Here is a 12,342-nt window from a genome sequence, read left to right as displayed (position 1 = left end):
TCCCTCTTTACTTCCTGTTTCAGTTATTATCCGTGAATCCAGATAAATCCAGGTAACTGAGGCTAAAAATAAAGACATAAGCTTGGGAAATGTTAATATAGTTGCCTGGCCTGAAGTTAAATACCTGAAATTTCAAATGGTCTCTATAAAGAAGACTCACCAGGATGGCCCAGTACGTGGTTGTGTATTGATTCAAGGCATGCCTTGGCCATGTTTTTACTGCAGGGTAGCTGAGTGATAAAAGTTTACTGTTCTCAAGCAGCCACTCACCAATTTATGGTGCAACCTCATGGCTGAAACTCGAGTTTAATTATCCCATTTCACAGACGATCAGCTGTTATGGACCCCCTGTTAGTTTATATTTAATTGATAATGTGTCAAACACATGCAAGAAAAAAGTTCTCACTTACTACATGCATTATTACTCACATAAAAATGCTCAATATTTGTGGTAATTCCTGGTTCTCGTGATGTTTATGTTGCGTCCTGCTACATTTTTAGAAAATCAGATATTTGACACGCTACCCCAAAGAAAGAAAGTGCTTGTGCTTCTGTATTTTTTATGAAACTTAACTGCCTTCACTCTGGAATTCATTTAGCTTTGGAGTACATGTGGAGCAAATTGATATTCGCAGCAGTGCAGAGTGTTTGGGCATTCATAATATTCCACTGATGTGATGAGAGCATGTTTTCAGGTGTATGCATAAAAAGATGTTAAAGCATGGTACTTCATCAATCAGTGCTGTGCTGTCTGGAGTGAAGGGGAATTTGGTGTAGCTCTAATCATTTTAAATTCATGCAACTCTAATCCCTGGTGCCGGTACAGGGTAAAATCATCCGTTAGATTCCTTAACTTCCCATTCAACATGTGCCATATTATCACATACTCTCCCCCCACGTGCCTTTGTTTTGATGTGCTGTCTCCCTGTGACTTAAGGATGACTTATTTTACCTCCCAGGCTCATGCACACACCTCCATAATAAATAAATTATCTTAGCATTAGCCTGCAGGGCTACGAGCCGTCTAAATCAATCACCTCGGAGGCTAGCTTTGATGCTAGGCAGGCAGCTGGAGAGTGGACGTGGGGCCACACCACAATACTCCAATCCCCTCCCTCCTTGTGAAGGGAAATTAAGAAGGTAGTTAATCAAAAGTTCATTAGCATACAGCGCCTCGCTCAGTCCACCCCATACCCTGCTCATAATAGACACTTAGGTGAGCCATGTGAGGAGAATAACAAGTCTGTACCACTTCTACTGTATTTGTGAATGTGTTTGAATAAAAGGACTGCATCGTCCCCTAAGTCAAATTTATTGTTTTGACCCAAGGACCAGCATAAAGTTTATTTAGAATCCGTGCACAGCTTCCTATTTTCCAACAAGAATTTTAGGAAAATATTAGTGGAAGAGACTGATGGTGGCACTTGGGGAGCCTCGTAGTTTCTGAGGTCATACACAGTGTAAAAGGTCTGAGAAACACTGAACTAATCTGTCAATAGACTACTTGTTGCAGCTCTAACCTCCGTTTGCCAGTACATATTCAGCTTGTGCAAGTACACTTTAACATTGCAACATAAAGATAATGCTGTAATAATGTTTGCATAAGATCTTGAGGTTCCACCAAAGCTTAAGTTTAGAAAATCTTGTATGCAACATTTAGCTAATGCATACAATCAGAAGCAGAAGACAATCACTGTAGTGCACTAATGTATTCTTGCCACACATATGTTAAAGACAGCTGATTCGCCTGACATTGATTTTCTAGGTGACTAATTCTGCCCACCTTTAACAGAACTAAAATCCCCATCATATCCCCTGCAACTGTCGAGTGTCATACTGAGAAAACAGCCTCCCACGCTGGTAGGCAAATCACTGCCAACCCAGGGAGATGTGAAAGTGATATATGAGTTTGTCATAGCATTATTAAAAGGGCACTGGGGTGAATTCATTCAGAATTATATGCCTTTATATGTCAAAGATATGGAAGTTGACGGAAAGGTTTTGACCTTGTCATCCAGCCAGTTGTGTTTGTTTATCTGTCTGCTTTACCTTTATGTAACCTGGATACATTCACTGAGTGCACACGCTTGTTCTGACCCTGTTTCACACTCATTCGATAATGCATACACCCACCTGGGAGCTGCCGTGTCCAACCACCACCTCTTATTGCTCGCCACCAAGCAGCTCCACTGGAGCATGGCTAGCATCAGTTCCTCAGCTGTTATTCACTGTTGGCCTTGGCAGTAAGAAAGCTATCTGGCCGCTAACAGCCCAGTATTCTTCTCTGTGCCCCAGGAGTTTTATAGCCCATGAAATATTCATTCAAAACAAAGTCTAAAGAATAGTGAATTCAGTTAAACGCCTATGACTGGCAGCTGAGCGGAAGAGGATTTATAGCTCTAAGTAGTTCTGCTTATGTAGTCGGTGTATGTGTGCCAGTGCCTGCCTCCACGAGCACCTGTTTACAATATGTATGTGTACAAAGATGCAGCTTTTACATAGTTTTCTGTGAAGAGATTTGCAGTCGATTTTGCACTTGGCCTGAAATATGATCATAGTTGGCAATATCTCTGCAGGCACAGGCGTGCCTCCCCAGCTTACTGTCGATAAGCCTGTCAATGCTCGGACGCTGGATACACCTGTCAGCATTTAACAAGAGGGTAGCAAAGACAGAGGGCAAATCCAAGCAGTGACTTTCAGAAGTCTGGGAAAGATATTACAACTTCATTATAAACTTCATCACCTGGCAGTCAGACAGCATCGACCTTGATAAAAACACTTGAGATGATTATTTTGATTATTATATATGAGCTACATCGGTATTACGGCGGTTTTTCAATGTGCTTATATGTGATTTTTCAATTAGTTTAGTTGTGCAGAGGTATTAGATATTCTGTCCGTACTTTGCATGCTTTTCTTCGCCTGTGCAGATTTGGTGGCTGTTTTAATCATGCTAATTACTGCCATGTACTACCACTTCTATTAAATCCAAACAAACTGCTTCTGCAAGCAATGTGAAACACATTTCTCAGTTTGCACATGGCAATTTTCTTTGTGAACGGTCTGCGTTACTCTGGCTGACTGAGGCAGCAAATAGAAACACCTTTTACAGACTGTATGAATGTTTGACTAGAACTTCCATTAAAGGCCAACGGAGAGCAGCTGAATAACATTTTAACAGTCAAGCGTTACTTAAACATATAATAATAGGAATAATAGGAAATTGGAATCGTCCTTTTCATTTTCATTTCATTTATTTATTATTCCCCATGGGATGGAAATTATCTCATTGATTTTGTCATAATCAATGCTAATGGAGCTCTTTGTTGTTAATGCTCAACTGTATTCTGTCATTTGATTGGCAGCTGGTCTATGACTCCGCCCGTTCCGACTCTCGGGGCCGAAATGGTCAGTCAGACAAATTACATCCTTTTAACCCAGCTGTCAATCAGACACTTAGTGAACTGAACCTTCTGGGAGTGTTCGGGTTCATAGTCATATTATATTCATATTAGAGTGAGAAAGTCTCCAAATGGTAACTCGGACTCTGCTGACACACACACCATCAGACCAATATTGTGTACTGTATATAGGAAAGTATCTCCAAGACATACAACAACAATCTCTTCAATTGATTGAACAGTAACCTAGATGTCAGACCATTCACTTGACTAGAGAATGACAAGGAAATGGCCGAATCCCATAGGTACAATTGATCTGTGGCTGCAACACATACACACACACACACACACACACACATGCACACACACACACACACGCACACACACACACACACACACACACACACACACACACACACACACACACACACACACACACACACACACACACTCAGGCTGGTTGCCAAGAAGCATTCTGGTGGTCAAATATGTATAATTGATAGAGTTGAGTTTGACACAGCGCTGTAATGTAATCTGGGACTAGAGTCCCTATGGTGCTGATTGAAGAGGAAGGCAGGGGGGTGAGGCAGGGTGAGGGAGTGTGGTGGTTTGCAGTAGAAGGGACAGGGATTTGCTGTGGGGACTGAGTGTAAATTTGATGTATTGGACGGCTGTATTTTTTCTCCCTGTACTAACCCCACGGGTTACACGTGTAGGAACAATGGCCTTCTCTACTGTAATGGGCTTTTACCAGGAGGGACCACTTTCTCACTCGCACACAGTGTGCGTATGAGTGTGTGTGTTTGACAAACTGTTACTTGTGCTTTCTCACTTCATTCACTCACGCTGGTGCACACTCAAAAAATTAGTTTTTATTGAATAAGGTTTCACATATGAAAGAAAACAGCCCTATTTATATGCAGTCTGTATTCTAGTTTATTTTAGTTTAACAATTGTTGTGTTTCTGTGTGCTAAAGAGATTAGTTGATCAATTGTTTAGAACAATTTTGATAATTGTTTAATGCTGTAAATCATTAATCAAGTAAAGAATGCCAAACATTCACTGTTTCCAGCTTTTCAAATGTAAATATTTGCTAATTTTCTCAGTTTTACGTCATTGAAACTGTAAATCTTTGGGGTGAGGAGAAGGAGGTTGGTTAAACCCTGATGATGTCCCAATTAAGCTCTTGATAACCGCATTTTCACTATTTGTTGACATTTTATTGACCTTTAATTTTTTAATCAAATAATTGATAAACTAATGAAACTCAATATTAATATATTTAATATTAATAATAAAAATAAGCAACTAAAGTTAAGAGTTCTTACAAAATAGTGCGTGTGTGCTTCATGTCTTGTGTTGAGTGTAGAGTCCTGTCTTCACGTCTTGTTTGGTTTGGTGTGGTTTGTGTAATGTGTGTGTGTGTCTGTGTGTTTTCCTGGCTTTGTGTCTGCCTGTTCCTGCTTCTTTGTTCCTTTGTCACTGTGTGTCTAGTTTAATTGCAGGCCTTTCAGGGCGAATCGATTTGAGCAACAAGATAACTAAGTTATCAAACTGTTTCATTGACTGTCTGTCCCTTCTCTCTCTATCTTTTGCCTCCTCCCTGTTTCTTCTCTCATTTCACCCTCCCTGTCTTCCCTCTCTGTCCCTCTTTACTCCCCTTCTCTCCCATCCATTTCCCCCAACTTCCTTATCCGCTCTGTCCATTTTCCTTTCCCTTTCTCCCCCCTCTATGCTCTCCCACTTGCTGTTTTTCACCTCCACCCCCCCACAACAGGCCGACAGACCTGTCCACCAGAGAAGTTTGATTGCGGCGGGGCTGCCAGCAAATGTGTTTCGTTGTCATGGCGATGCGACGGAGAACGGGACTGTGAGAACGGAGCAGATGAGGAGCAGTGTGCTGCAGGTAGGTTTGTGGTGGGTGGTGGAAATGTGGGATGGAAAGGGGCAAAAAAAATGTTTTTACAGAATCTACTTTGAGCTCCAATTGAACTCAACTTTAGTTTCTTATCACTCGGTGAAAAGCTTTAAAGTAAATTGTCTATATTTGCCTCAGAATGCCACTTTGCAGAGTTAGTAGATGATAAAATGTAACAGCCTGTCTTATATCTGACGGACTTAATTACCCTGAAATAATTAGGAATGAGTATTCTGTTCTTTTGTGTCTCTACTGGCTGTTGGCAGCAGAGGTGATGAAGAATATTGTTTTGTAGTAGGTTTAATTATCATTAGTGAATCCTGTGTCTTCAGTACAGAGTGCTCATTTTCTGCATTTGTTAAATGCATGTCCTCTATTTGATTAGATTTCAAATCGTATTATCTGCTATTTTCTCATATGCTAAACTGAACATTGTGTGGCGATTTTAAATGAGACAGGGACAGCAGAGGTGAGCAGAGAAACAATAATATCAAAAACATAAAAGACGGAAGATTGTGATGTCTGAGGTTAGAACCAGAGAGAAGAGAGAAAACATAGCTTGAAAAGTTAAGGTCCCATGTGATACTATTTCCAGGAATGAAGCATTAAGGTTCCTCTTGTTTCAGTAATAACTGCGGTGCACGGTGTGTTTTGACAGTAGTTGTCTTTCAGACCCCGGGGTTCATCCTGAATTCGGATCTTAAAAGAATATGTTTTTAAAAAATGGGGATGTGTTGTCTTTGAGAGAAGATACGGATGGTCATACGGACATCATGTAGGCTCAAAGCAAAAGATAATGCCTGCACACTTACTCCACAACACAGAAGTTAAATATAGACAACGTTTGGATTCCATCTGGATCTTCATCAGATCAAACTGTTTTGAAAAATTAATGAACACGCACCCCAATTTATACATCATGCACACCAATAGGCCGACAAGCTCAGTGATTGTAGATGTTATATCAAATTCATCTCAAAGTTAGGTAAGAGAGAACAAATCATGCAGAACTTGGCTCACCATTCTATAAAAAAGTTTTCTGGATCAAATCACAAAAAGGGTTAGGTGGACCGAAACGTCTTTCTCAAACTTCTGTGGCATGGTTTTAATGTGCAGGCGTGACCAATATGTAGCCTTTGACCCAATATGAGGCACACATACAGCGAGTGTTCAACGCACATTCTAGTGTGTCACCTAGGTCATCGTATATTTTCAGATTCAGTTCAAATCTGATCTAAACTGCAGCCAGGAGTATTTTAAACTCAACATCATAGCTGCCAAAAAGTAAAATGTTTCATCTCTTCATTTATTTATATATTTTTTCTATGCTTTGTGTCTAGAGATGTCAGGCATGGTCTGTTTTGCCTCCCTAATCCTGTCCTTGTTCTTGGCTCTTGCTCGATGAGCCGGAAATGGGGAAAAGCAGGTCGCTCTCCCTGCAGACTGGGAGAGTTGGTCCAACGGTGTTGTGTTATGTGACGTATCCTATCCTATCCTATCCACCAGTTTGCTATATGTTTACATAGATTGTCTAACATTCAAAAACATACTGATAGCACAGACAGCAAGTCACAGTCTTTTACGTACGGTAGGGCTTTGTTTTGTAAATGAAGATGCACACTTATAGGCTCAGTGTGTCATGCACAGTGTGCAGAGGGTTTGGTGGCATACTTTTAGTGTTTTCATACCGGTGGCTTGTGGCACTAATTAGGAATAATATTACTTATTTAAATCATCTGTGGGTGTGTAAGGTGTTGGTGAGGGGCTGTCACCCCAGTGCTATCCCCAGTGTAATCACATGAAGATAGAGCCCACAGTCTCATTCTTCACCACAAAGTAGCACACGTAATTATTCTGTAGTCATGGAGAAGAGAAAAATCTTCTTTCTTCTTACTGTCATTATAGACACAACTAAAGAAAAGATGCTCAGATAATCGATACATTTCAACCAAATAACCACACGACATGTTTCTGTCTTGCTTTCAAACATTCTGCAAGATTAGATGTCATATTTCAGTGTTGGATTTCACAAAGGCTCATGCACAATGTTTATCTTGCTTTGGGGGAAAACTATAGAATAGCTTTGTGAACAAACCGCAAACACACAAGTTCACATTGCTGCATTTGCAACACACTCACACTTTTGTATTGTCATCTACACATACCCTCACATCACATTATCTAGCCTAGATTCTTACAGCTGACATCGATGCTGTAAAAAGGGCATTGATTTTCATCAGCATAAACATCTGGCCTACAGGATTATCGATTTTAACCTGCATCTCACACGAACACACACATGCACACGCAGCATTTTTTGGAAGACTATAGATTGCATGTGATATTTTCCCATTACTGAACCTGAATTCTGTTTGATAAAAAAAGAACTAATTTATATGTACACTCAATTTCTGAACTTATATTTAAACGTGTGCATGTGGGTATCTTTATGAGAACACGCATGACTTTCAAACCTTCAGAATAATTACATATCTGTGAAGTGAGGCTGAAGCTATTCTGGTCAGTTGTCACTGTTGTAGTGTAAAGGAGAAAGTGAATGTAGCACAGGAAAGAATGGAAGTAGAACTACAAGGTTGTATGTGTGTGCGTACGTGCGTGCGTGTCTATGTGTGTGTGATGCATCTCAGTTTTCCATAATGTTGCCATCATCCCTCCGGCACTGTGACATTCATACATTCACATGCTGAACGTAATGCACAAAATGCATGTATGCAGACTGGAAGGACGGGCACATGCATGTATAATTAAGGACACACACACATGTGAACATACACACTTTAAGATTGCTTATGGATGCTGTTAAATTCTTTCGGTCTGTTCCTTATGTGCACAACCAAAGATGTGTAAAATAGTAAGTGAAACTACAATTTTTTAATGAACTTTACTGATTTCCAGAGGCAGTTTAGATAAAAATTATATCACACTTTTAATTAATTTTAATATGGAGTAGTGCAATCGCATCACTTTGAATACCCTTAGGGAAGCATGGTAATATATATCTCCAAAAAACACCCACATGTATTTTTAATGAATATTTAGCTCTTGCTGTTTACTGTAACGTGTTGCATTCAAACTACGTATATTGGCGTATATATCAGACACTCACCACACCAGTCACAGGGGTACATTGTAAGCATACTGAATGCCCATTGTACGTTGTTAAAGGTCAGTTTTTTCACTTCACTGTCACTTCTCCTTTATTTCCTTTGAGGTGTCCTGTGGTTTGCAACATTGTGGGTTAAACCTCATTTGTCCGCCTTCTCTTTTTCATCATTTTTTCTCTTCCATCGAATCATCTCTACCTCCGTCTCTTTTTATTTCAATGTATTTACTCTTCTGTCTCACGTTAGGTTCTGATCCATGTTTTTTGCAGTCTATGGGCAATTATTTTTTAATTTGGATTAAATATTAGAGGAGTACGTCAAATTGGGCTAGACATCTGTCAGAAACACTGAATTTGATATGAATTGAGACAGATAGTAATGGAAAATACAAGTAAATAATGCAGGTTTGGCACAAGCGTCAACATATAATAAGATGTGAAAAATGAGCACTACATGTCCATAATATTCTGCCAGAAATTCACCAAATACATTCAACTTTACAACTGTGGACACCAGTAGTCTGTCCACATAATAAACAGCTCTTGAAAGATTCCTGTTTTGCTTATATAATAATAATAGTAAATGACATTCAGAAGCTTATTTACAGTATTTGCTTCAGCCTAGCTGATGCAAACACATGAAATGTACAATTTATCTCCATTATGCCACATTTTAAAAGTTGCGTTTAAAGTTTCTTGCCAGCTGGATAGAAACGTCTTCACTTCGCTTGTATCTCTCTATATTTGCTGTCCTTGGTGCTCATTTTCTCTCAATATTTCTCTCTGTGTTCCTCCACACATCCATTCATCTCCATTCTGTCTGTAAGCTGTTAGAGTGCAGGCTGCTTGTACAAAGAGTCATCACATTAGGGAGTTTGCGGCCACGGCCTGATGAAAACAACAGCCGCTGTTGATTTAGTCATGTAACCTGAGCTGGCGTTGCGTTGTTCACATACATCTCTGTGTCTCTGATGTATAATATACGCTGTTGAAAAGAGAGTGAGACGCTGTTGAAAAGAGAGTGAGAGTGCTCTCTCTCTTCTCTTCCCTGCCCATCACTAGCACCTGCACTTTCTTATTCTCTTTTAACTCCTGCGTATTGACTTGGAAGGCAATCAGACACCATATATGTTCTCTGTTGCCTTTCATCTGTCTGACCTGTGTGAGCTTTTATCCGTTATTGCAGTAGAAAGTTTAGTGGTTAATACGCCTGTGAAATATTTCACAGGGGTCTTGATAATAGATTTCCTGCCACATGCTTCGAGTGTGCATGTGTGAGTGTAATGGGAGGCATGCTGTTAAAATAACCTGTAGAGATCAGCTTTTGATCTATCATTTAAAGATTGAGGTGGTGGCGATGAATATTAAATTAATCTGACATCATTTCAAAAGGCCTGTGTTATGAGTTTACACATAAAAGCCCTCTTCAGAAGCCACGCACCCATCAGGTCCTTTCTTTTTATCAAACTTTAAATAAATTATTGCTAAGCTGTAGACACAAGAACATAATAAAGTGTACAAAAATAACACTTTAAGTGCCCTAAGGTGTATTCATATTACATTGGTAAAACAAGAGTCTTGTGAGCATGTTTCATATTTTCGCCTTTTGTGTCTGTTCTTGATTTAAAGCCAAATGGTTATCATAATGCTGTCAAAAGAGATTGTGTATTCTAAGTGCTGTATCGTAGGCGACTGGACATGTTTCAGTTTCTTGAAGACGTTTCACCTCTCATCCAAGAGGCTTCTTCAGTTCTTAGTGACTGGATTAAGAGGTGGTATACATGACAATGTGAACCTTTATGAAGTAGGTAAGATAATGCTGAGCAAAAACAGGACTGTGCAGGGCACCAAAAAGTAGCCATACAACCACATTGGACAACTACAAAGAATACTTAAACTAAAAAAGCAATTTTTATATCAGTTGCTCACCACTTTTAACAAATATGAATGCTTAAAGGTTAATTGAATGATTAATTGACAGGCTGTTTTCTCTCATTTCTTTAAGCACAACTCTAACGGCAAAAGTGCCTTTTCCTGATTCAATATTGAACAAAGACAGAACACTAAAGTGTCATCAGGGTATCTGTTGACGGTGAGGCTAAATGATGATGACAATGCATGCTGCACTTTTAATGCTTCGAATATAAAGGTGACTTGTTCCTTATTTAATTTTTTCAGTAGGATGTCAACATTGTTGTTTACTAAAGGGGGCCCTCCTTAGACCTGGATTACCTTATACCTTATTGAAGCTACACTGATTTTATTTTACTAGTATTAAAGCTATTCAGCTATTAGCTATGTTTTATTAAACACTGCTTTGAATGAAGAGACCAAAGTAAATGAGATTCGTCTCAACACTTTGAGAAGAGTTGTTTTAAAAATCATCATATTAAGTTGAGCTGAGGTATGGTAAGGCTCAGAAAAAGATTCATATGTAAATGATAAACAAACATTTTATCATTACTTTAAGAAAGATTATATCTGTCACATTGTGTATTTATTTAAAATAGAAGTGATATTAAATCAAATCAAACCAACACAACCTAATCGTGTTGACTGTAAAATGTTTTATTCTTGATTATACGGACACAGAAATAACAAAGTTACAATTGAGTATCGTATGTATGCACAGATAGCAAAGCACAGCTACGTGACGGAGCTGTCTGATAGCAGTTGGGAGTAGAATACCGTGTGAATAGCTCTCCAGACCGGCTGTCTGGTAATGCCAGCATTTCTGCAACACACGCCACCATTCAGGGTTATCAGGAAAATGCAGACACAGTCATCAGTACAAAGGTCTTTGAAAATAAAACGGAAATAATTGGTAAAAATAAAAAGTGGATGTTTGGAGCTTGTGTGTCTCATGCTAAAGTAGGTTGATGGTGCCATGCTGATAAATGTTCTCATAAACAATATTAAAAGTATCATATTCACTCTGCAGTGTGGAAAGTGTGTATACACAGTAATACACCACCCACAAACACACATTTATTCTATAAATTAACCCCTAGATAATACACTTCCTTTTTGAAATCTGCTTTCACCCCCGCCCCCTTAAAATTCATCCCATCCCATCCTCCTCCCCACCACCCGCTTCCTCCACCTCTGATCTCCTCAGCTCTTCCTCTATCTCTCGCTCCCGCGGCAACTACAATTGGAGTACAGCAAACGTTAATTAGGGCTGCTAATTGAGCATATCCAAATGTTGAATAAAACATGGATCCAGGAAGAGAGGTTCTTTATTACATTTAGAAGAGGCCTCTGAAGAAAGTTTATGAGCTTTTAATTTATGTTAATGTGGAATTGTGTTCATTTAGGCACACAGCTGCCAGTAGCTGTGTTTGCGTGCTTTGGGGTGTATGCGTAGGTAAAACATAATTTTTTATGTTGGGGTAAAGGGGGTGCTTACATGACGGATGGCATCCCTCTTGTTGGCTGAATACTAATTTTGCTTTTTTTTTTTCATCAGTGAAAAGTGTTCCTTACCTGCTCACCAATCAGTTTTTGATTTGAAAAACTGGATCTTTGAGTTGCTGATTCAGCGAGTACAGGAATGATCCGGTTGATCAACGGCAAAGTTTACATTTCCACAAACTTAATAAGATCACGCACATTTAAATGAGAACAGATGGACATAAGATTAGGCGATTGTCCACAAGCGAAGAATGAATTATCCAATATATTTATTGATTTTGTCTTGTTTGTTTGATTACAATCTACAAAAAAGAGTGGATGACTCTTTATCGTCTTGTTGTCATAGTTTTTATTTTGCCTTTCTTACCTGCTCTCACCTCTCCCTCTCTCCAATACTTTCACCTATGTGTGGTAACCCAGCACCAGCAACAGCTTAACGCAGTTAGGCAGGCTATTTCTGATCCTAAGAGAGCAATGAAAATAC

General features: G+C 39.3%; 1 protein-coding gene across 3 annotated transcripts in view; it reads left to right on the top strand.

Annotated features, from left to right (window-relative positions):
- lrp8 (low density lipoprotein receptor-related protein 8, apolipoprotein e receptor) overlaps positions 1-12,342 on the top strand; it is a 182,391-nt gene that overhangs the window by 102,555 nt on the left and 67,494 nt on the right. For all 3 annotated transcript variants that reach the window (XM_084354996.1, XM_084354997.1, XM_084354995.1), the window contains exon 4: positions 5,180-5,308. In XM_084354996.1, coding sequence (XP_084211122.1) covers positions 5,180-5,308 — 129 coding nt within the window. The remainder of the gene's footprint in view (positions 1-5,179; positions 5,309-12,342) is intronic.

This window comes from Pagrus pagrus, assembly GCF_965226575.1.
Source record: "Pagrus pagrus genome assembly, chromosome: 6".
In the NCBI taxonomy this organism is placed as follows: Eukaryota; Metazoa; Chordata; class Actinopteri; order Spariformes; family Sparidae; genus Pagrus; species Pagrus pagrus.
The sequence above is the reverse complement of the archived record's forward strand: the minus strand, read 5'-3'. Positions and strand labels throughout refer to the sequence as shown.